This window comes from Ursus maritimus, unplaced genomic scaffold (genome assembly GCF_017311325.1).
Source record: "Ursus maritimus isolate PB19 unplaced genomic scaffold, ASM1731132v1 scaffold_28, whole genome shotgun sequence".
In the NCBI taxonomy this organism is placed as follows: domain Eukaryota; kingdom Metazoa; phylum Chordata; class Mammalia; order Carnivora; family Ursidae; genus Ursus; species Ursus maritimus.
Genome location: NW_024425341.1, coordinates 2,435,675 through 2,461,759, shown reverse-complemented (window position 1 = coordinate 2,461,759; position 26,085 = coordinate 2,435,675). Strand labels below are relative to the sequence as shown.

Below are 26,085 nucleotides of genomic sequence, written 5' to 3'. Positions count from 1 at the left end.
TTCAAATGGTTTAACCACTGCATGAGCAAACACATTAATATATACACATAATATAACAGAGTAAGGCTAGAAAACGTAGAGTCAAAGTTAGAGGTGCTCCACCAATGTCATCCACAGAGATACCACCAAAACCTTTTGATGTATCACTTACATATATATCAAAACCTACAAATAATCTATCCAATGACGTCAGGGTCATGGCCTTGTGTCTCTGCTGTACTAAGGAGAATCCTGACTCTCAAGCTGGCAGCCTGTGTACTGCCTAAGCAGGACTGTAATCCACAGCCCCTGTGTGCTGGGAGAAAGCAGACCTGGAAAGCAAGGAGGACAGATGAATCAAGAAGCAACTACACAAACAACTTTCCAGATACCACAATAGCATTTAATGGCCAATTACAGATGATTAACAATGAAAGACATATAGGAGTCACTCTGTAAGTGAACATAAAGCCCTTCTTGACTTAAATTCAGACACAGAATACTGTCACTCATAAAACAGTATCTGCCTGTGAGCAATATAAAGACAAACACTTTATCTTCAAGGTGCTTATAAATTAGTACATCTAGAAAGCTTTCAATGCCAATTCACAACTTCCTATACAGTTTTATAGACACTTTCGATCCCTAGAATATGTATGATCCTACTTTCTCAGCAGGAAAAAAAAGGTAATAAAAAGGCTGACCAAAACAGTGCTCACAGGCATTTTACTTGGTTTGTAAGTTTTTCTTAAAAGAAAAAAAAAGAGGGCATTTTAATTTAATCATACTTTGTTTTAAACATCCTGTCCCTTCCAATGCCATGAACAATTGAGATATCTGTTCCTATTCCAAAAATCAGCCAACAAGCCTGATGTTCAAACAGGAATTAAAAAATAGCAAAGGGGTGCCTGGGTGGCTCAGTCGGTTGAGCATCTCACTCTTGATTTCAGCTCAGGTCATGATCTCAGTCATGAGATCAAGTCCGGACTCCAAGCTCAGTCTGCTTGTCCCTCTCCCTCTGTTCCTCCCCCACTGGCTCACTCTCTTTCTCTCTTAAATAAATAAATAAATAAATAAATAAAATCTTTAATTTTTAAAAAATAGCAAATAAGTTTGCTCATGGATATACAAAGTCAGACCCTAAAGACAGGCTTTTCCAATTGAAACACACTGGCTCTTTTTTTCCTCTTAAAGTTAACCCCCACAGATATTTTACTGCAAATGCAGAAAAGCACAAAGACCATAACTGCCATTGACAACCAAAAGGTTAAGTTCTGTAAGAATATTAGAGCCCCAGAAAAAGCATAATACCAGTGCTTCCAAAACAGGTCCAAAGATATAAGAGATGAAAGGAAGGGATGAGGGTCTTCCCTTCTACAAATAAATTCAGTTAGCAAAATTAAAAAGGCACAGGGCTGGGGATTCCACAGTTCTTTTAATATGCTTATGCGAACTATGAATATGCACTGTTTCCTTAATTTACTGTGACAGGGATTCCTCTGTTCTTTGAACGCATATTCAGGAACTGGTGCATCAAGGAAGCAATTTATGAAACAACTCCCTCCTACTTACTGTTTTAAAATTAGTATTAGAAGTGAGTGATAAAAATTAATATCAAGGATCATTAGTCAAAGATTAAACCTTTTCCTTTAAACAAATATACACACATGGTATATTTTAACAATCCTTTTTACATATGCATACCCTTCAACTGAAAACAACAGCATGAATACACAAAACGCTTTTAACATTTCTATAAACATAACACAAGAGATTGCGAGATTAATGGTTACAAATACAATTTTAAAGTATAACATCCATAAAATAAGAGTCAAAGAAAACTGCAATATGATAATATACTATTTGTAAAAAGAGGAGTATGGTGAAATAGGAGATATACAAGTAGATAGCTCTACTAAGAAGTTGAGGGTAGGGAGACAAAAAAATTTTCTCCAAGAGTAGCATTAAAAGGTCAAAAATTTTGGCCTTCAAAAATTTTTTTGTTAGTGTGAACATTTTTTTTTATAAGTTTTTACTTAAATTTCAGTTAGTTAACATTCAGTATAGCATTAGTTTGAGGTGTACGGTACAGTAATTTAATACTTCCACACACAAGCCTTCACATTTTTAAAGACAGTAAATACAATGATTTAATGAGCAAACACAGTTGTTTAAAATATATTTTGTATGTAACTAAGCCATCCAAATGACTTTGGATCTCTGGGATATGCAAAAAAATATTAGCATTGCTTATGCTTTCATTTTCTTTTTTTTCTTTTTTTTTAAGATTTTATTTTTTTGAGGGGCGCCTGGGTGGCACAGCCATTAAGCGTCTGCCTTCGGCTCAGGGCGTGATCCCGGCGTTATGTGATTGAGCCCCACATCAGGCTCCTCTGCTATGAGCCTGCTTCTTCCTCTCCCACTCCCCCTGCTTGTGTTCCCTCTCTCTCACTGGCTATCTCTATCTCTGTCAAATAAATAAATAAAATCTTAAAAAAAAAAAAAGATTTTATTTTTTTGAGAGAGCAAGAGCGACCACGTGAGCAGGAGGAAAGAGCAGAGGGAGAGGGAGAAGCAGGCTCCCAGCTAAGCAGGGAGCCCAACCTGGGGCTTGATCCCAAGACCCTGAGATCATGACCTGAGCCAAAGGCAGATGGACACTTAACCAACTGAGCCACCCAGGAGCCCCTATGCTTTCATTTTCCCCCAGTTTTTTTCCCCCAAACTTTTATTACTTAAATTTTTAAAGTAAACTTATTGAAATTGCTCTTAGACATTTTTATCATACATCAATCTTGTGCATACAAAGAAGAAAAATGTAAGCAAAATTAAGTAAGTATCCTCAAACCTTCTCTTAATTCAGAGTTCATCTCTTCTGAATCACTTTCTATTCAAAATTGTCAGTGCTCACGGGGTGCCTGGGTGGCTCAGTCGTTAAGCATCTGCCTTCGGCTCAGGGTGTGTGGGATCGAGCCCCACATCAGGCTCCTCTGCTGGAAGCCTGCTTCTTCCTCTCCTACCCCCCCTGCTTGTGTTCCCCCTCTCGCTGGCTGTCTCTCTGTCAAGTAAATAAATAAAATCTTAAAAAAAAAAATTGTCAGTGCTCATTTTTTGTTGTTGTTTTTTCACTTGTTTTTAGTGTGTCATTCTTTGAACCACCTAGGGGTATCAGTGATGCAGTAATTCTTAAAGACTATTTCCTCCTGGTCTCCAGAATTTTCTTCCAAGTTACTGACCCTATTCTGCAAGTCTGGATGCTCACAACTTCCTGATGTACCAGAAGGTGACCACAGAAGGTTTTCTGATAAACCGGGACTCATATTCCTTACTCATATGACCCTAAAATGGTTTGCAGATCCCCACATTTTTATGTCTGTCTTCAACAGACAGCAGTTTAAAATACTCTTCATTAAAAAGATAACAGCACTGTTTGGATACTTGATAGAGACTACTTATTAGTGATATGTGTGCATACGCTCGTGTGTATACGTGTGTAATAAAAAAGGGGTCTGTTGTGAAAATAAGCTGTCAGCCTTACTGTTGACTCATCTGAGAACAGGTTATCTCTTTATCTCCATTGTCTGTCACAAAGTAAACACTCCACAAATTCAAAGGTTTATTGAATAAACCCCCACATTCTTCAGTCAGCTTGATAGTGCTGAGATAGAAGTTCCGGCATTTCATTCATTTGTTCAATGAATATTTCAAACTAAGAACCAGGCCCCTTGACAGACACTGAGAAATAAGTAAAAAGCAGCCCTTGCCTTTAATGCCAGTAGGAGACGCAGATAAATAGACTATTATAGTACAGAGGGAAAAAAATGTCATAGCATCAGCATGTCTAACATGCCATGAGAATATGTTTGTTACATTCATAAAGAAAGTCATCTCACCAAGCCAGTAATGGTAGTGGAGGCTTAAAAGATGAGCATCAGCTATTTTTTTGTTTGGAGGACAGTCTAAAAGAATGACAGTCCAAGCAGAGATACATACATATAAAAACCGAAAAGCAAGAGTGTGGTGCCTATAAGGAACTGCAATATGTTGGAAGGCAGAGGGTTAAGAAGTGTGGCAACAGATGACAATGCATAACGGCATGGAGCCTGAACTTCATCCAGAAGGCAACAGAAATCCATGAGACCTGATGATTCTAAACAAAGGAACGACATGATAGTTTAGAGAGAGTAATGAGATAAAAGTATAGAGGTAAGCTCCAGAAGTCAAGACTGGAATCTGCTAGATAATCTAAGCTCCATAAGGACAGACATTTTTATCCATTTGGTTCACTGCTAAATCCCCAGCACTTACAACAGTACCTACCACATGTCAGGTATCATTAAATATTTACTGGATGAATGAAGGGAAACCAGCTTAAAGACAACTGCAGTAGCCGAAAAAAGAACTGAACTAAATAAGGCAATGGGAGACAGACATAGGTGTCATGACTAAACCTGCTAAACCATTACTTTTTATATATATATATATATATATTTTATTTTTTAAGTAATCTCTACACTCACCATGGTCCTCGAACCTACAACCCTGACATCGAGAGCTGCATGCTCTACCAAACGAGCCAGCCAGGCGCCCCTACTTTATATATGTATATAGTTTGTGAGTAGTGAATGTCACCTTTTCCTTGTACTAATGCAGCTCAAAGAGACTAACAATATTTTAAATTCTAAGCTCTGTAAAAAAACCAAGTTAGTTTACTAAAGAGCTACAATAATGTCACAGAAAACTGTTCTTGGTAGCAATCTTTTTTTTTTTTTTAAAGATTTTATTTATTTATTTAACAGAGATAGCCAGCGAGAGAGGGAACACAAGCAGGGGGAGTGGGAGAGGAAGAAGCAGGCTCACAGCAGAGGAGCCTGATGTGGGGCTCAATCCCATAATGCCGGGATCACGCCCTGAGCCGAAGGCAGGCGCTTAACCGCTGTGCCACCCAGGCGCCCCTCTTGGTAGCAATCTTAAATCAAAATTACTTACTTTACAGTCAGGACTATAGTTACTCTCCATTTCTGTTGAGGTCAGAAAATTACTTGAGTCTACATTTACCAAGGGGTTACTATATACCAGTGCTGTACTAGGTCCAATCAGATACAGTGTTTCTTATCATGTCCTAAAGTGTGTGCAGTATCATGATCCCATGAAGATATGGAGGGGCAAAGAATTAAATACGTTGCCTAGGACCACACAACTAATTAAGTAGTGAAACCAGAAAACAAACTCCAGATCCCAAATTCTATTTACTACCCTAAATGATGGTAACTGATTTGAGTGTGGAAGGATGTCAGTCCTTCTTCTAGTTCTGTATTATACATTTTTCAATACTGACCAGAAAAAGCAATTTACAGAAATGCTTCACTGCATAGTTATATTGAGATCCCCTAATCCCCTCTACCTGTCACAGCTCCTTTCCCCATACAGTAAAAAGAGAAAATAGACATTTGTGCTGCTCTTTAGGAGTATGAACTAAAATTCTCGAGAAAGGGCTGCCTGGGTGGCAAGTCAGCTAAGTGTCTGCCTTCAGCTCAGGTCATGATCCTAGGGTCCTGGGACTGAGTCCCACATCGGGCTCCTTGCTCAGCGGGGAGCCTGCTTTTCCCTCTGCAGGCAGCTCCCCCTGCTTGTGCTCTCTGACAAATAAATAAATAAAACCTTTAAAAATATATTAAATTAAATTCTCAAGCAATAGCTCTTTTTTTTTTTTTAAGATTTTATTTATTTATTTGACAGAGAGAGACAGCCAGTGAGAGAGGGAACACAAGCAGGGGGAGTGGGAGAGGAAGAAGCAGGCTCCCAGCGGAGGAGCCCCCTGATGTGGGGCTCCATCCCAGAACGCCAGGATCACGCCCTGAGCCGAAGGCAGATGATTAACGACTGAGCCACCCAGGAGCCCCTCACGCAATAGCTCTTTACCTTTTTTCCCAGTGATACACGTGACAAATGACAATCACATGTACGATATTAGTCCCCCGGTACACAGGCATACCTCGTTTTATTGGGCTTTTGCTTTGTGTGCTTTGCAGATACCGCGTTTTCTACAAATTGAAAATTTGTGGCAACCCTGCATTAAGCAAGTCTATTGGTGCCATTTTTCCAACAGTATCTGCTCACTTCATTTGTGTGTGTCACATTTTGGTAATTCTCATAATTTTTCAAGCTTTTTCATTATTATTCTATTTATTATGATGATCTGTGATCAGTGATTATGGCTCAAGCTCAGATGACAGCATTTTTTACCAATAAACTATTTTTAAATTAAGATAGGTACTTTTTTTTTTAGACAGAATACAATCGCATACTTAACACACCATCGTATAAACATAACTTTTATATGCACTGGGAAACCAAAAAATTCATCTGATCCATTTTATTGCAATATCTGCTTTATTGCAATGGTCTGCTACTGAACCCACAATATCTCCAAGGTACGCCTGTATAAACAACTCATGCTCCCAGACAGCAAATCTGAACGCAAATAAATCAGTGATGTTATTATAGAGATAACCATCTTAATTTTTCAATTAAATAATTTCTTACTTTAAATTATTTTCAACATGTCTCACAACTGAATGCAAAACACTGCTATTCTAGAGCAGGGGTAGGCAAACCATGGCCTACAGACCAAATCCAGCCCACCACTTGTTAGGTAATAAAGTCTATTGAAACACACACTCGTTTGTTTACAAATTGCCTATAGTTGATCCTCACAGAGTTGAGAAGCGAGATCAGAGGCTATACGGCCCTCAGAGCCTAAAATATTTACCCTCTGGCACTTTACAGAAAACATTTGCCAACATCTATCTTAGTGTGACAAGCAATTCAATCAAAGCTCCACTACATTGGGAACTTGCATGTCAATACATCAGACAAATCAGTTTCTTTATTTCTTAAAAAAACAGTTTTTGTACTTAGATTCTCAGAGCTCCCTGGATTTAGGCATCACCACTTCATATAATTTACTGCTATTTCCTTGGCTCCCTTAACTGAGAGCAGAGTATGTATCTAGCATCCCTCTTATATATAATCCCAGTACCTAGCATAGCACCTGGGAAGTAGTTATTCTGTGGAAATCTGCTGAGTGCATGCCTGAAAATAAGCATATGATTTAAGACAATCAGTCAACAGTAAAAGAGATTCAATCCTACAGAAACTTGTTACTCAAAGTGTATTCTGTTCAGCAGAGAATACTCAGGAGCTTGGTAGAAATGCAAAATCTCAGGCCTCACCAAAGACCTAAAACTGTATTTCAACAAGATTCCCAGATGAAAATTTGAGGAACAGTACTATACAAGGGGATACTTAATTATATTAAAGTTGTGCGTCTGATTCCCAATATGAGCCAGGCCACTTTGCATGGGGAAAAACAACAACTCCAAGGATAAAGCCTTACTCCTGAGCCTCAAGATACAAAAGAAAGACCTATTTGACAACTTCGACAAAGGGAGTACTTTCTTGTTTTTTTATCAGGGGGAGGGGGGAGAAACACTGTTATTAAAAAATAGGACCAAATGTGGGGACTGTTCAAATATTTTGCCTATTCCAAAGGAATATGACCAGAGAATGTCCATCTTAATTTAAGTGGATTATAAAGTATATAAAAAACACTTTTTAAACTACCTACATGTCTGTTTTTATGTCCTGTTAAAATTTATACACATTCATAAAAACTTCAAATACTTTTCAAAATGTGATGACAATATTTTGTGGGTTAATAAATTGATCTGTTTTGTTGTTTCATTGGAGAAAAGAGAGGGAAGTCAGCACTACTTCCTGCTGTTTATTTTTGAAAGCAAAGGCTAAAAAACCATTGCAGCTATGACCTGCTTGGGCTAAAAATAATCTTCAAAAAGGTTGATACTTGATGAATTTGGCAATTTCGGTACTATTACTATCCCTCTTACAGAAAAGGAAACTGACACTCATGGAAGATGAAGTAATTTAAAGATCAGACAACAAGTGATGAGGCTGAGATCTGTGGCTCTTAAATATTACATAAGCCCCAAACTAATCAGAATTAGTTTTGTAATTATTCACAAAGAACTTTAATTTTGGATTTTTTTTATTATTTATTTGAGAGAGAGAGAGAGAGAAAAAGAGTGAGAATGATTGGTGGGGAGAGGGAGAAGCAGACTCCCCGCTGAGCAGGGGGCCCCACACGGGGCTTAATCCAAGGACCATGAGATCATGACCTGAGCCAATCGATGACAGACGCTTAACCAACTGAGCCACCCAGGCACCCCTCACAAAGAACTTTAAACTACTGCACCGACTTACCAGAATTCCAGTTTATCTCAACTTTGAATTTACAGGGTTTTTTTCTTTTGACTAGCACTAGCCTGTACATTCTAGCACATATATTTTAGCTCTACAACCCTGGGCAAATCACTTGACCTCTATGAGCCTTTAGTTCATCTATAAAATAGACAACCTTCCTTAAGGGGTTATTGTGACCTAAATACCTAGCACATAATATTTATTCAAAATTATGTAAGTTTTCAAATACAAGTGCTACATAACATCCATTTTAAAAGACTGACAAGCAAGAACATACTAAATCATCTACTGAATAGGGTTTCCCCACCATCGTACAAAAGCACAAACTTAAGATTGAGGGGTGGGTGAAGGGTCATTCTGCAGGATAGAAATAGGCCACTACAAGAAAGAGGTCATTATAGGCTTACAAGGGAGACCTAGCTATTTCTCAAGTGACATCATAACAGTTAAAAAGAAACTCAACAAATTTCTAACTACCTCTAAGAATTGTATGCTTTAAGTAATCAGGCTTAACAGAGACTAGTAGTAGAATACAGATCAGAGGCTGTCTCTGGACACGAGGACAGAAGAACAAACTCCAATGAGAATTAAAAAACTGAGTCAAAAATGGATAATGATTTTTCATTTATCAGACTGCCAAAGATCAAAGTTTGATAACACTGTGTTGCAAAGGGTGTAGGCAACAAATACACTGCTGGTGATCTCTATGGAGAGAGATTTAGAAATACCAAAATTACAAAGGCATACACATTCTTTGACCCAATTATTCTACTTCTAGGAACTTACAAATCTAAAATAATGCACAAAGCAGGTTATTGAGTGGAGAAAAAAAACAAGTGGGGAAAAAAGCAAGGCAAGGTGCTGAACAGTATGTGAAGGTTTGCTATCAACTGTGGGGGGAAATGCATATATAAAAGTGATTGCTTATATACACAGAGAATCTGTCTGGTAGGCAGAAACCAAACGCACTGGATGCCTCCTAGGAGGGGAAATGATTAGCTTGGAAACAGGAGTTAGAAGAATACTTTTAATGGCACTCTTCTGTACTTTTTGAATTTTATGTACTAATGAATACATTATTATTTATTGGGCAAACACAATTTCTTAAGGTTTTAAAAGTATTTTATGGATAACAGAGAACAAATATTACCTTGAAGGAAGTAGCAAACGGTACTTTTTAGCTGAGGTATCAAACATTTGCTGAAAACATCTGAAACTCTATCTCTCCTTTTAATCTACAGAGACTATAAATTTTGAGAAGATAAATGGTTTAGCCTCTAAGTTTAAAGAGAGTTAATAATAGCTTTAAAAAAATCAACCTGATTTCTATCATTTCCCCTTCCAGTTTAAACCTGACACTTTCAATTCAACAAACACTTTCTGAGCATCTTACAAAGTGTCAGGACCTGGATACAAAGATATGACCCAATAAATGGTTGAACGGATGTACATAATAAATAGTAAAGGACACCACTTTTTTTTAATGCCTGTCATTTTCATGAACAAGAGGCAGCCTAATGTGGCAGAAGGAGTACTGGACTTGAAAGAGACCATGACTGTAATTCCATTTAATGCCTTAACCAATCACGTAATTCTGCATACATAAAACCTGGCAATCATAACAGCTGGACTGCCTACCTTACTACAAAAGTGTTAGAGCAAAAGAAGATATATGTGAAAGCAAAATTCTTTATAATCTGTGAAACACTTCAGAAACATAATTATTACCACCCAAATGAAGTTTTAGAGAAAAATATTTTATTTCTTTTTCTTTCTCTAGCTTTCTTTGCTGAAGTTAAGAGTTCTCTGTTTAACAGAAGTTATCAGAAACAAAACTCTGTAATTTTATTATTCTTTCACACTTAATAGATAACAAAGTCAACCGACTTGTAAAGCATTCAAAGAAAGTAAAGGTAAGTTTTTACTGAAGTACCATATGTAGGGACACCTGGGTGGCTCAGTCGGTTAAGCAGCTACCTTCAGCTCCGGTGATGATCCCAGGTTCCTGGGATCAAGCACCACATTAAGTTCCCTGCTTCTCCCTCTGCCTGCCACTCCCCTCTGCTTGTGTGCACTTTCTGACAAATAAATAAAATCTTTAAAAAAGAAAAGAGAAAGAAAGTTACACATGTAAAATCCAAACAGAAAAGCAGATATTCAAGTGCCAACTCAAAGCTGGTGCTTATGTTAACCAAGGCCTTGGGGATACTCTTAAAATGGAGGGTTAATGAGAGCAACAGGAAGCCTAGGATGGCAGCAATAAGGGCAAAAAGGGCCAATACAGAGAGGGGCTACAAAAGTACCAACAATTGTGGTTGTAAAAGCTGGCAGATTGTCAGCTTTCTTAATGATATGCTTTGTCAACGCTCTAAGTTTGAAGTTGCTTTTTTAAAAATCTTGGCCTATTCTTATGCAATAAGAGGAAAGCATTTACCTCTGTACCACGGATGTATACTCACCCTGCATGAATACTTCAGATAAAACCAATCCTATCTTCTACCATTGAAAGGCAAGCAAACAAATACACACACTCAAATGTATCCTGCTGCCTTGGAGGTTACCCTATCACACCTTACCTTCAGTTCAAAGAAAGCATATCAAGAATAAAAGCTGGGGGCGCCTGGGTGGCTCAGTCGTTAAGCGTCTGCCTTCGGCTCAGGGCATGATCCCAGCGTTCTGGGATCAAGCCCCACGTCAGGCTCATCCTCTGGGAGCCTGCTTCTTCCTCTCCCACTCCCCCTGCTTGTGTTCCCCCTCTCACTGGCTGTTTCTCTGTCAAATAAATAAATAAAATCTTTAAAAAAAAAAAAAAAGAATAAAAGCTGATGGGGCACTAGGGTACCTCAGCCAGTTAAGTGTTTGCCTTCAGGTCAGGTCATGATCCCAGGGTCCTAGGACAGAGCCTCAAATTGGGCTCCCTGCTCAGCGGGGAGCCTGCTTCTCCCTCTCCTCTGCCCCTCCCCCCTGCTCATGTGCTCGCTCTCTCTCTCTCACTCGCCCTCTCTCTCCCCCCCTCAAATAAACAAAATCTTATTTTGGGTGGCTCAGTCGGTTAAGCGTCTGCCTTCGGCTCACGTCATAATCCCAGAGTCCTGGGATGGAGGCTCCCTGCTCAGCGGGGTGTCTGCTTCTCCCTCTCCTTCTGCCCCTCCCCCCGCTTGTGCACTCTAATAAACAAAATCTTTCAAAAAAAAAAAAGCTGCTAACAAAATGCAGAAACATATAAAATGCTAACTAATGTTTGCTGGGGAGGATAGTGACTCCAAAACCAAGATCTACAAGTCAGACGTGTGATTTGGTTCTTTATTCTTTGGTTACTCAATTAAACATTTATTATGGGCCTACAATGTTTTGCTTCTAGGCCTTTGTACGTGCTGTTCCCTCTGCAGGAACCACTCTCTTTCCCACCCCACCCATTTGCTTCCCCACCTCACTAACCTCTCACATGTGACTTCCTCTAAGAAGACTTCCCTAACTTTCCCCACCCCCTCCTCTGTGTTTCTATAGCACTAGGTTTTACCCCATCAGAGCCCTTACCGCTGTGTGTGTTAATTACAAAGACTGTATCTCCTTTACTCAGGACTTAATCACTGTGCTGGCACCTGAAAATGTTCCATAAATACTTGCAAAGCATACCAGACACTGTGCCAGATAGACAGGGATACAAAGATGAAAAACAAGATCCTAAATTCACTGTCTAGTAGGAGGCAGGCTAAAGCAACAATACAATGTAAAATGGGCTATGAAGGAGGCATGTACAGGATATCAGGGGCATGAAGAGAGCTCTCTAAGTCAACCTGGAAGCAGGATGAGTAATAATGAAGAAGAAAGAGAGGATATGCCTAAACTAAGCCTGCAAGGTTAAATAAGAGCTAATCGGTGAAGAAAAGAAAAGATAATCATTCCAGATAGGAGAAAAACAGGAGCTAGAGAAACAAGGTGGATCTGAGGAACCACAAATTGTTTGGATTGTGCAGTGAGTCTCAAACCTCAGCATGCATCAGAATCACCTGGAGGGCTTATTAACATACAAGTTGCTGGACCCCACCCCCAGTTTGTGATTCAGTAGGCCTGGAATATGGCCCAAGAATTTGCATTTCAAACAATTTCAGGTGACCCTACTGCTACTTCTTGTCCCTAAGGCAACACTTTAAAAACCACTAGTATAATGGTACACAGAGGGCATATGAAGTAGCAGTAGACAACTTTGGAGCAATATGATGGGGTAAAGGGGATTAAAAGTTATATACATTATGCCAAAGAACTGGCACTGAAGGATTTTAAGCAGAGGAGTAAGTTTAACTTTAGAAAGATGGTAATAATAGCTGACATTTATAGAGCACTGGATTTTATGTATTCTACAGAATACACCGTCCAGTAATTATTAGCCATATATGGCTATTTCAATTAAATTACAATTAAATTAAATTCTTCATCAACCAGCCACATTTCAAGAGCTCAATAGCCACATAAGGCCACTGGCTACTGTATAGAGCACAGATATAGAACATTCATTCCATCATCACACAAAGCACAATTAGACAACACTGATGTATTAACTCATTAAATCTTTGAAACTTCATTTTGAGATAGACCCTGTATTATCTCCATTTTATAGAAAGAAACGTGGCTAAGAAAGATTAAGCAAATTACCCAAGGTCATAAAGCAAGTGGTGCCTACATGGGATGCAAACCCAGATGGTCTGGTTCTTGAGCCTATGTTCCTAATCACTTCTTAATAGGATCATTCTTGGCAATAATATGAACTGGACGGAGATGATATTAAGGAAGGCACACCAGTGAGGACACTACTAAGTTAAATCAGGAGAGAAATGACAAGGACCTGCACTAAGAGTAGCAGCTGGAATGGAGAATTTAATTAAAAGAGATGTTAAATAAGTAGAAAAGATTGGGAATGGACTAGAACTGAATCCAAAAGAAGTGCAAGTGAAGTGTAGAATATAACACCAAAGTTTCTTTTAGGAATCAGAGTCAATGGCAATGTCTCGTACCACAACAAGAAATCAAAAAAGCAAGTTAGAAGGTGATGAATTCCATCTGGGTGATCATGAATTTGAAGTGACTAAGACAAGACACTACACTGTGGGATATACAAGCCCAGAGCTCAAAAGAGAGATCTGGATTATGAATTTAGTCATTAGTACAGTGGAGGTTAAGTCTAGAGATAACTCAGAAGGTTGAAACAAAAAGAAGCAAGCAAAGAACAGGATCTTAGGGGGGCACCTGGGTGGCTTAGTCAGTTGAGCATCCGACTCTTGGTTTCAGCTCAGGTCATGAACTGGGGGTGATGGGCTCAAGCCCCACATGGGGCTCCGCACTCAGTTCCTAGTCTACTTGAGAATTTCTCTTTCTCCCTCTCCCTCCCCCTGCAAGTGCACGCGCTCTCTCTCTCTCCCTCAAATAACCTAAAAAAAAAAAAAAAAAAAATTTCCCTCTGCCCCTCCCCCTTCTCTCTATCTCCCTCTCGAAAAAGCAAAACAAAACAAAACAAAGCAAAACAAAAAAAAACAGGATCCTAGGAAATCCGACATACAAGATTCAGGCAAAAGATAAAAAGCCAGTAAACTGAAAATGAATTACCAGAAAGATGGAGAACAGGGAAGACACCTAGCAAAGAATTATCCCAAAGGTCAAGGGAGGAGAGAATGGTCAACAAGCATAAATGCTACTGAAAAGTCAGGTAACATAAAGACTGAAAACTGTACACAAGAACTGTTTCAAATGGTGCTCTAGGACCAAAGGGCAGATTGCAACAGATGTGGACTGAATACAGACTTTTTTCAAGAAGTTTCAAAATGAAGGAAAGGACATAGGGTGTAGATGTACAGAAGGATCTCGAACAGTGTTTTTGTTTTTATTCTAACTTGATGGGAGAGACTTCCCCACGTTAAGAGGCAAAGAGTGGAAAGACTGGGAACATTACTGATGGGACAAGGCCCCTGAGACAGGAGAGAACATAGAGAGATGAGCTCTAGACAAGACACTTCTTTCATACTCTCTGAAAAGGTAGCAAAGGGGGTAAAAATAAGTACAGACATATTTAGGTTAGTGTAGGAGGGGTATAAACTGAATGAGCTCATATGGCTAGAGAGATTCTATTCTGTGAAGCAGAATATGGGAGTGTCTGCTGACAATGAGAAAAGCGAAAGGGCTGGAGAAAATACTGAACTGCTGCAGAGAGAACAGATGAAAGACACAGACATACGTCCCAAAGCAGAACTGATTAGAGGCCACAAATTTGTAAGTGGCATCCCACCACAAGGTTTGTGCAATTTTCTTCAAAATGACAAACAGTCCCATATATAGGAGCAGGGAGAGAAAAACTGTTGGCTTAATGTCAAGGTTGGGGTTTGCCAATTAGAGGAGTAAAGCGAGTAACTGAGGTGATAAACCATAAGGCCAAGCAATTAGAAGAAAAACATTATAGTGGTGGGAGGGGGGCACCCATCAACTCACACATGGAACCTTCTCCAAAATACATACCATATGAAACCCTGATGAGAGAGCAGGTGTAGGAGGAGAGAAAGGTGGAAGATTAGGGCAGTTAAGGTCAGAAGTAAGAGAAAACAAAATTTAGGTTTCCATGAGTACATTGTCCTGGGTTCAATCAAAGTATGTTCCTGGGAGAGGATGTGAAGTATGTTGTCTCATGTTATTTGTCTGACCTGCAATGATTAGATAAAAAGTAGCTGCTTCTGTCCCCTGACACACTCAGCCAGTTCTGTTAGAGTAGTGGTTCTCAATCCTGGCTATACATTCGATACACATGGAGACTTCAAAACAAAAAAACAAACAAATTAAAATATGGGACCCCTAGATCTGCTAGAGTCTAATTTAAGTGGTTTGGTATTTATTTTGAGGCTCCTTGGGTTGTTCTAAAGTGGATATAGTGTCAAGAACCACTGCTTTAGAAAGAACAGGGCTTTAGATTTATGTTATGAATTTAAAGAAAAATTGGCATGACAAGAAATGAAATAACTGAAACAGGAAAATGGTGAAAGAGCATCTAAATCCTAAATCAGATATTTAAAGATGTCCTCAATAGAAAAGTTGGAAAACCATCTTAAAACACAGCATCACACTTAACACACATGCACAAAAAATGTAATAATGTTTCTAAGGGTTCTGTTACAGGTTCTAGAAAACTCAGGAGTTAAATGCTTCACTGTAGCCAATGAAGAAAAAAGAAAAACCTGCAGTCTACAAAGCAGAAAGAATTGAAAACCAACACTTAACAGCAGCTCTCCAGGTCAACTACAGTTCACAATTCCCTGGAGGAAAAAGCAGCCTATAATATAAGCATGATAACCCCCTCCGTTCCCCCCACACACAAGGAATCTACCTCTTCTGCACAAAAGGTAAAAAAAGGCAAAGGAATCAGCTGTCTTCTCTCACACAAAGATTTTAAGTTTTTCAGCTGCCAGATTTTCTTTCTACATCATTTACCAATAATCTTAAAACCACCCAATTATTTTATAAATAGCTGTCCCCAATCTTAACCTTTATTTGCCATTATTCTAATGTATTTGCTAAATTTTACCACAAAGTAAAAGTAATGCAGAGATGAACTGTCACAATGACCAAAAAAGACAAACATAATCTGTTCTCTGCTGCCTTCTCTTAGGGTTTACTATTACAAATCACCCAGAACCAAGACTATATATACACGTAACAATCAGCGGTAGACCCTACATTCCTATCTCCCCATACCTGATGCCTTTGATAAGAATTACTTCATTATTTATAGAAAGTCTGGTACCTTTCTATCTCAGTCCTAAATTTTTTACGTTCTAACCAATTATCCAAGTCCCTCAGAGGTCTATGTTGTAGATTTTCTGAAAATCAGTCTTAACTGTAAGCAGACCTTTTTTTTTCCTTCAAAATTCAAGGAGTACTTTCCCCTCCAGCATTAAGGTAGCTCAGTATGTTCATACTTCTAATATTTAGCTAAAAAAATAAGACAACTAACTCCTCTAACTTGAGCCATAAGAAAACAGTCTTTTCCAAACAAAAAGTTGTTTCAACTTTCAAGAATGTATAGCTATCTTCAAACACAGAAACAAGCTGATTTACATATTTGTGGTTATAAAAACCACCAAAATTCTCTAGACCAGGGTTTATTCTATGGTTTTCATTAAGCAATACATTATTTTATACTCGTTGCTCTCTAATATTTTAAAGCAGTACTACAGCTTAATGAAAAAAAACAAAGAACTGAGAAGGGTCTGACCACTTTCTCCCAAATTAACTTGCTGTGTGGCACTGCACAAGACACTTAAATCTCTTGCGCCCTCAATTTCTCTATCTGTGAAATAAGATTAGAAACACTGTTATACAAGACTGCTACTTGCTCAAAATTCTGTAAAATGCAGAGAAGTCTATTCTCTTTTTCAAAGAATTTCTCCATACTTTGTAAGCATAATATAATCCAACTATAAATATACCTTACTCAACACCACAGCCAAAGTTATTTTTCCTTAGCAGGTCTTTTTTTTTTTTTTAATTGCTGGCAGTTAAAAACTATTCTGACCCAGAATGGTATTCTGCAAATCTAAATGCTACACCACTATAATCCCCATGCTTAATTTCAACCCTTAACCAAATAGTGCCATACTACAAACTGTTTCTTCACCTGTTCCCTAATGAAGTTGAAAGTAATTCTTTGGACTTGAATTTACAGAGTTATGTACAGTGCTGATGAAAGCCATCTGTTGGAACTTTGACTTTCCTGTCAAAGGAAAACACCAGAAGAAACAGCCTAGATTTTCCTGGGAACCAGCTGCAGCTGAATGAGTCCTAATCCTACTCCAGCTGGGAAAAGCAGAAGGGTGAAGTCGCTACAGGTCTAATTCATCTGCTGCAGATCCTTTGCGAACTGACTCCACCCATGAGTAGCCAACTGGTAAACAACTTCACCAGAGGAGGCTCTTAATAATTCCTATACGTAACATTCGTTTCTTTAAAAATGTTTAAAACAGAACACCAAAACATTCATTATTGTAATTTTAACACTTCCCAGTTCACTAAAAACAAACAAAAAACTTCTTAATTCTATTTTAACCAAACAACATGGCAACCAGATTCAGTCCTCTTACATAGCTAAGATCCAAGTCAGTGTAGAAAATATACTTTCTCCAATATTCTACATAGGAAGAGAAAAAGTCCTATTATCTATCTGCTTTCATAGAATTAAAGGTAAGTGTAATGTAAAAAGTACTGGCCCATGTGTCAGGATGAACTAAATAAAAAACAGGCAGCATGGGGCGCCTGGGTGGCACAGCGGTTAAGCGTCTGCCTCCGGCTCAGGGCGTGATCCTGGTGTTATGGGATCGAGCCCCACATCAGGCTCCTCCGCTATGAGCCTGCTTCTTCCTCTCCCACTCCCCCTGCTTGTGTTCCCTCTCTCGCTGGCTGTCTCTCTGTCAAATAAATAAATAAAATTAAAAAAAAAAAAAAAAAAAACAGGCAGCTTGGATAAGATAATGCATTTTGCATACATTCATTTTCTATTGGCATTTTATGAGAAGCCATAATGAAAACCTGTATTATTAAATGTTATTAAATAGCTATTATATAAATATACTACACCTATAAAATTTAACCATGTAAAATTCTCTGAGACTTCAATAAGAAAACATGTTAAAGCACTCAGAACACTACTCAACGCATTGTTAGCCCTTAACAAATGTTAGCTATTAATAGGTTTCTATAAGCAACTGCTTACATTCCCTTGGCCTACTGATACAGGGCAAAGAAAGGTCAAGATGGTTAGATCCTCTAGATCCCTACTCCCGAAGCAATTTATAGTACCTGACATCTTCATTAATTTCTTCCCTTTTATTTCATCAATTTATTAAAAGTTAGTCCTAGAAAGAGTAAAGTGCTACTGTCAAAAGTATAAGGAAAATGTCTAGGTTGTGTGCATTGGCTGGGTATAGAAGTTTTGATTAGCAATGGCTAAACCAAAGGTTGCTTTCATAGCTCAAATTTTCTTTCAGGGTGTGTCGTGGGCTGAAAATTAACCAAAACACATACAGTTCATAGACTAACTAGAAGACCAAATATTGCCTGTACAGTTGATTGTCTTGCATTACAAATATATCTCTGCCTTAGTTATTTTTAAAATTCTGGGTTTTTTTTTATAAGAATAAGTCCACTGAGACAAAGATAATTCCTAACCACATTTATATTTAATCTACCTCAATAACTTGTTAGTAACAAATTTTTATTTCTAGCCAGCTTCTCCTTAGGGCCCACAACATTTAGAGTCACCAAAAAATTGATGTAGCATCAATTTTACTATAAAGGCCACTTCCAAATACCTAAATCAAAGCTTTATTATTAACTCTGTAACTTGAAAACATATTTCCATTCAAATTCACATCTCTACACCAAAGCCCCACTTATGCTGTGAATTTAAAATGTCAAATTCCAGTAACAAAAATAATTTGGATTCTACTACAAGTTTACTGTATCGAGACAGAACTTATTTTAAACTTTGCACAGTGGCAGTATCGTAGCCAATGAGGTTTATCCGAGGCGCAATTATTGCTAATTGAGATAGAACTTATTTTAAAAGGCTATAAATTTATCACTTCATCTTTCTCCTCCAGGTTACCCAGCTGGGTAATAACCTAAACAATAACATTAGTCTCTACCCTTTCCATCTGTAATGCTTCAGCAAATTATAATTCTGTTCCACAACAATACTCGACAGAGTAACACTTTAATGATGTGGCTGATTATAGCAAGAGTACAGTTTTCTGGACTAGCAATATGTAACATAAACTAGATATACGCAAGTACATTTTTCTGTGTTAAAACGAACCCAGAAGTTTGAAATCAAGGTGAAAATTATTCCTGAAAAGGGTCCTTCCAAGACTCAGTGTCTCAAGACACAGACCATCACAATTTCAAATAATACAGCCTCACCCAAGAAACATCTCATTATTTCTCAGGGATTCACAACATTCAATTGTTATGAACAACAATGACTGTAAAAAACTAAAAGTTATATTTTATAAACTAAAAAAGAATCCCAAAAATATTTATTTCACATCTCTCCACCTTAATCCTCAACAAGACCTAAATCCTAAATTCATTATTGTGGTAGGCATCTAAATGTTTGCTGAATGAATATGAATAAATGAAACAAATGAACAAATTACCTTACAGTAAAATCTGTATTTCAAAAGGAAAGAAATTTGCAAGGGACCAATTGTTATTTAAGCCAGTTTCACATTATCACCATCACCTATATGCCACAATTCGTCAAGGAAAAGCAACATTTTGAATTCCCAAATGAAAGAACTCTAGTACAGCATGCAACAAATCCCAGACTGCAAATCAGAAAACTTCAGTAACGGATAAAATGAAAATCAATAAGCACGGTCATTATCTTCATGAAAAAAAAATAAAACAAAATGTCATGTAGACAAAACTATTTTTTTATGGACCTCAGGTACACATAACTAAATTTTTCATAATCTCTGGTTTCTGATTCATTCTTATCACTGGTTCAATGCGAGTTTTAAAATCCAGTCTATGGTAGAGAAAAAGAGACACGAACAGTGAAGGCGTGGAGGTTGAAGGAAATGTGTCCTTTCATAATTAGAGATGTGCTATGAAGTTAACACCGAGAACATTCACAATTGTGAACCTGATTGCAGGTGACAGGCATTATATGTAACAACTCCCAAGAGGCAGTAGGTATAGCTGTTAACAAAGACTGGAGCCAGACTGCCCAAGTTCAAATCCTAGCTTTGCTAACCTAACCCTAACTCTGTGACTTGGAGAAATTACTAAATCTCTTTTATGCCTCAGTTTCTTCACCTGTAAGGTAACACTACCTACTTCATTGAGTTGTGTGAGAATTAAATAAGTTAATGTATGTATAGCTTTAAAGTAGTGCTTCACACATAGTAAACACATCAAGTCAAACAAATTCACCCTAAACTACCACAACCCTAAAGCTAGCTCAGAAATTTCCCTTACAACTTGGATAAAACTTTTAAATCATAGTATCCCACGGATTTCCCTCCCTATCAATGTGAAAACACACTTAAGTTCAAGTGTGTTCACAAAACTCTTAAAAATACAGTATTTCTACACAGCTGATTCCACCAAAAGTAGCAAAAACCACTCAGTTGCTGAAAATCTAACAGAGTTCTACAGTTCCTTCCAAAGGTTGATATCCCAAAGAAATAAGAGTTGAAATTGATATAGAAAGAAAATAAAGAGGAACTCGAAATAATGCCTGGCCCACAATAGGTGCTCAATAACCATTTGCTGAATTAAGGCCTAAAAGCAAAACTACTCTGGCCTACACTTTCCTTTCTCCATCACTGTCGAATACACTCTAATTTTTTTGAGAATACCTAGGTTCATAACAGCAAACCAATCAATATTAAAAAGAGTAAAGAAAGTAGATAAAATACAATATAATGAGCAAACATATAATCTGTTCAGAGAAGGAACAATTCCTCACTGTATTATGATTTCGAATGTGAGCTTTTCCTATCTTTGGGGGAAGCACTGAGGAAAATCACTACTGAAAATAAGACTAAAAATACATAACAGCTCAATAACCCTAAATTCATAGATATCATAAAATTAGTTTTCAATTCAGACCAGTACACAGATATAGAAGTCCCAATTCAATGAAACTCAATCTTCCTAAATGTATACTCCAAATTTAGTTACTTCGGTTAATAACACTATATATTACAGTTATGTAGCCAAAAAGATATTTCTAACAAAAGTAAACCAGCAAATATCTACTGGATTAAACTTTTTTTTAATGTAGAGGTCTCAGCTCAGCTGCAAAGTAAGAACTGTTGAATTAGGGGCGCCTGGGTGGCTCAGTCGTTAAGCGTCTGCCTTCGGCTCAGGGCGTGATCCCGGCGTTATGGGATCGAGCCCCACATCAGGCTCTTCCGCTGGGAGCCTGCTTACTCCCCCTGCTTGTGTTCCCTCTCTCGCTGGCTGTCTCTATCTCTGTCAAATAAATATATAAAATCTTTAAAAAAAAAAAAAAAGCACCCAGGTGTTCTAACAAGAATTTATAATACTCAATTCACAGATATAACACTGAATTCATTGTAAACTATAAATTATCTCCTGTTTCCATGTAGTTAATCTGTAGATCATTTGGTAACAATTTCAGGAATCAATCATTATACTTCTCTTAACTTCAGCCATATGTGATCAAGAAACAGTTCTTACAATAAGAGTTCTACAGCACTGAACTACAGAATAAAGCATTTTAGTTCCTTGTCCACCTTGAATTTTTAATACCACACTTTTAATAAATGCTCAAATGACAAAGAACCATTCTATCAGAATCATTTCAAGGGTAATAACAGTAAGATAATGTTTCTATTTCAAAGTTCACAGGGAAAATTGAACCCTAAAATAGATCTCTAAAAACTTCATCTAAGAAAAATATTGTTAATTTTCAATTGCTATTTAAACAAAAATCTATAGGTTGGGTTATTCACTGCAATAAGTTTAGACTGAATCTTAAATATTTTTAAATACATTCAATGTTAACTTTACAATCTTCTCATCCTAGAAGTAGCTTCCATGATCTCAGGCAAAATAAAGATTATCTTACTATTGTACACTCAAGTGTGCATCAGTACTACCACTCTCCCCAGAACTACAATTCAGAACACTTGAAATAAATTTACAGCTAAGACACACGTCAATGTAAAAAACTGCTACTAACAAAATTCTCCTCATCCCCCAATACCTATTTAAGGGCCAAATTTTGCTGTTTCTTACTGTACTTTCAACTGTGCAAAACAAAAGCATGAAACACAGAGCACAGTAAGGTATACCACTGTGTATCAAAACTCGCAACTCCACAGAACTTTAGAAATATAGGATACTTTATTCCTGACCCATGTAGTTACACCTGTCATAAACAACACTTAGGACTTTATCCTATGCAAAGAATACATGACAGAAAGTCAGAATACAACAGAAATAAGAACTGATAAATTTGCTAAGCTACTACTATGGGTCAGGAGAATCAGTCTCACTCCTGTCTAATGATAATGTTGAACAAAAAGAAAAAAAGGAAAAAAAGAGAGGTTCTCAGAGTCACCTGCTTATTTCAAATCCAAGCCTCCAACATTTAGCAGTGCTCATCAACTTCCATCAGTAAGATACAAGAACTTACAAAACAGCCTTAAAGTTGAATGCTACTTTTAAATTCTTATCTAAATATATTCTTTCAGGTACATCAACACACTTGAAACTCAGGCGTCAAATATTTCAAAGTATAAGGACAACTGGTATCTACTGAATTCTAAAAACTCACCAATAAAAAACCAGTGATCATTCAAGTCCCCAAACACAAAACCTGAATATAATTTCTACGTAACTTCTTAGAAACGTGACTTTGCAGCATGCTATACCATCACCTCTACGAACACTGATGCATATGCCGCTCTTACCTTATCCTTTTCATGTGGAAGGAGTGACACTGGAGGTAAAGACGAAAGAGACTCACAACTCTCTTTCCCATCCACACTGGTTGCTTTAGTGTTGAGCCGATAAAGAGGTCCATCTTTAAGGAGTCTGCCGTGGCCAACGGCTCGTTTAATAGCCAATCGTAACTGCTGGTGAAAGCCAGAGGCAGCACTGCCTCCAAATAATGCAGACACATCCTTCTGACCTTTCAAAAAACGTTCAATGCTTTTCAAAGTTGAGCCACTGGATTCTGCCAAGCCCTCAACCGCCCGCTTGATCAGTTTATTCCAATCTACATTTTGTTTATTATCCAATTTTCCATGGTTTCGAGGTTTAGGAAGTGCTATTCGCCCAGGATTATCAGGATCTTTATAGGAATTGAGTCCTTTATTGGAGACTTTTAAAATTGTTCCATCTTTAACACTCAACTCCAATTGTTCTAAAACAGTTTTGCGATCCAAGCCATGGGATGAAGACACTGCATTGCATATCCTTTCTTCTGAAGGACGCTGTTTTTGCTTCTTCACTTTTTTGATGGCCTCCAAAATCCACTCCGTATACAGCGGGTTAGCGAGTTTTACCATGGTGAAGGATTCTGTATATCCATAGAGTCGTTATCCCTTATCCTGATGCTGAGTAAGTTTTACACCATGGAAAACAACATTCTCGGAGGCTGGGAACCAGTTAACCATAGCATACAAGTTTTCTGGCCTGAGTCCTTTCTCCTTTCACAAAACAGAGTGCCTCCTCACTTTTACTTTAAAAACCAAAACAACCTGTTATTTGAAATGTCTTTAAATTTCCCAGTAAACTTCTCAATAGCACCACACATGGGTCTCTTCATAAAGTTGTAAGAATTCAAGAACATCTCCTTCCCAGCAGGAAAATGTGCATCTTATGCCTGAAAAACAAACAAGGTCAGTTTTCTATCAAGTCCCATTTTGTAAATAAGCTATAACTGAGACATCCTAGTCTTTAAAGATAATGTTTTGGCTACCTTTTAAAAATATGCACAAGTTGACATTTTATGTATGGCTAATATTTTTAAAAATTAAACACTAGCAAGTGTTTACTGAGCATCTGCAGAGTTTTAACAAGTTTCTATCAACAGTCCAAAAACAATTATGTATGTAAACCATTGGGGTAAAGAAAAAAGGAAAGCTGAATAATTAGGATACAATGAGGAAATAAGATGAGATATACTATGAATGACCTTAGGCTACTACTAAGCAGAGGGGTGCTGACTATTCTGTACTCCACAATCTCTGCTCACCAGTCTATGAACTGAAACTCTTCCTTGACATCTTTCCCCAAGAACCTATTCAGCACTTCAACAAGTATCTGGATTAGCAGAAAGAATCCTGCAATGAAAGTAAGAGTGAATCTTTCATCTTTCAAAATTACAGACATTTAAACTGCATAAAAACAGTCAATAAGCAAAAAACCATAGAGAAAATTTTAAGTATTTTATATATTAAAAGAAACAAAAATACAATTTACACAGATCAAGTTCGTATTTTAAGTACATTACTGTAAACATTCCAAATGGAAAAATAATACTGAAAATCAAGTGAGAAACGTCCTTAAAGAATTTTAAAATCCAAATTCCTTCAAATTTTAAGAATTACATGCTGATAGTGTCCCCTAAACCAAACTAAAATACTAATATTCAATATACTGGAGAGAGAAACAACTGTCAAAATGTTCATAACCAAGCTACAGATAGAGAAACTAGAAGTGAGAAAGGCCCAGAATCGCTGGGTTCAAAAATGCACACACTACACATCAAATGTACTATATTGCCTGTTGGCAGGTTTAGAGAGATCTCATAGATTCAAGATTGCTGACCTGAAATGTACATTAATGAGTAAAACAAGCACATAAATACATTCCCTCTCCAGGATCAAAGTCAATATGCTTCTTTCAAACAAAAGAATCTGGCAGATACAGATCTTTTTGAAAATCACCAAAACAATGAATTCTGAATCAAATTAACTTCTTCGCTTCCAAAAAATAAATATAACATGTTTTTTTTAGAACGTGTGCTCTTATTCTGAGGAGCATTTACATTACAACATACACAATGACAGAAAAATGGCTCCCGCAGCAATTACTAAGACATTAAAATCAAAAGGAAAACTAACAGATATCAAGAAAGCTACAGTCCTATTAACTCTAATAGGAAAGAAAAGGCTGAAGTAAACACTCAAACCTGAGCCAAGATCTATTTTTAAATTAGCTAACTAAAAAGAAGCCCCCCTGAGAGAGCTATGCTTCATTTTGGTGACAGTCTCGAGAGGATAGAAATCATAGTATTCTTACTCCAAGAACGTTCATTATATAGATATTAACGCTAAACTAAATGAGAGGCTACAATCTTGAGTTTAAGAATCTGGGAACGTCCTAATTGATTATGCTCGCAGGTAAACGAATGAATGACAGCTACTCATTGTCTCTCTCGCCAAGGTTTTCACCAGTCTCCAGGTCTTCCAAAAGAAAAGCGCCTGCAGACTTGAACTTAAACTCTCTGGAAAGTACACCAGCGGCTAGAGAGAAAGTACAACTTGCTTCCGACAGTCCTTCCCCGGTCTCCATTCCCCACCCCCAAACACATCTTCGCGCTCTCTTTTTAAAGAGCGAGAAACTTTAAAAACTTGAAACTGCACAACCCTGCAGCTTGCCAACGGGCAGCTTCGCCGCTCCCATTAGATGGAAACCGAACCCGAGGACTAAGTTAACAATGAAATCACGTGAAAGAGTTAAGAGCAATGTATCTCCCGTTCCCGGCTCCTCCAAATCCTAAACTCCACAGAGGTCGGTTCAAAGGAGGCGTTTGGGGCATGCAGGCTGCCCAAGGAACCTGACAGGTCCCGCAGCTCCCGTCCAAACCGGCCGAAGGTTGACAGGCAGCCCGCCGCCTCCCCTCCCAGCACAGGGGCTGACAGCCCGACAGACACAACACCACACGTGCTGCCTCCTCCGCACCACAACACCCGCCAGCCTGTCACCCCCACTTGCCGCCTCAACCCCGCTCGGATCTCCGCGCACCCGGCCGGAGCCGCAGAGCTAGCGCCCGGGAGCGCGGGCAGAAGGGGCCGCGCCCGGCCTGGGACGGCAAGCGGCCGGGCGCAGGTGGGGCCGGGGCGGTGGGCGCGCCCCCGAGGGAGAGCGGGCTCGCCGGCACAGCCCAGCCCGAGGCTCCGCGGCCTGGGCCGCTCGCCGCCCGCCCACCCGCCGGTTTCCCGGGGCTGGGCCCGGCGGGCGGGCGGCGGAGGCGTTGGGCCCGCGAGAGCCTGGCCGGCGGGCGGCTCACGGGCCGCGGGG

General features: G+C 38.5%; 1 protein-coding gene and 1 pseudogene across 1 annotated transcript in view; one reads left to right on the top strand and one right to left on the bottom strand.

Moving 5' to 3' along the window:
- Positions 1-26,085, bottom strand: part of KAT6A (lysine acetyltransferase 6A) — a 114,127-nt gene that overhangs the window by 87,627 nt on the left and 415 nt on the right. The window contains exon 2 of the mRNA XM_040643220.1: positions 22,746-23,662. Coding sequence (XP_040499154.1) covers positions 22,746-23,345 — 600 coding nt within the window. The 5' untranslated portion in view covers positions 23,346-23,662. The remainder of the gene's footprint in view (positions 1-22,745; positions 23,663-26,085) is intronic.
- On the top strand, positions 18,778-18,989 carry LOC121105662 (annotated as a pseudogene).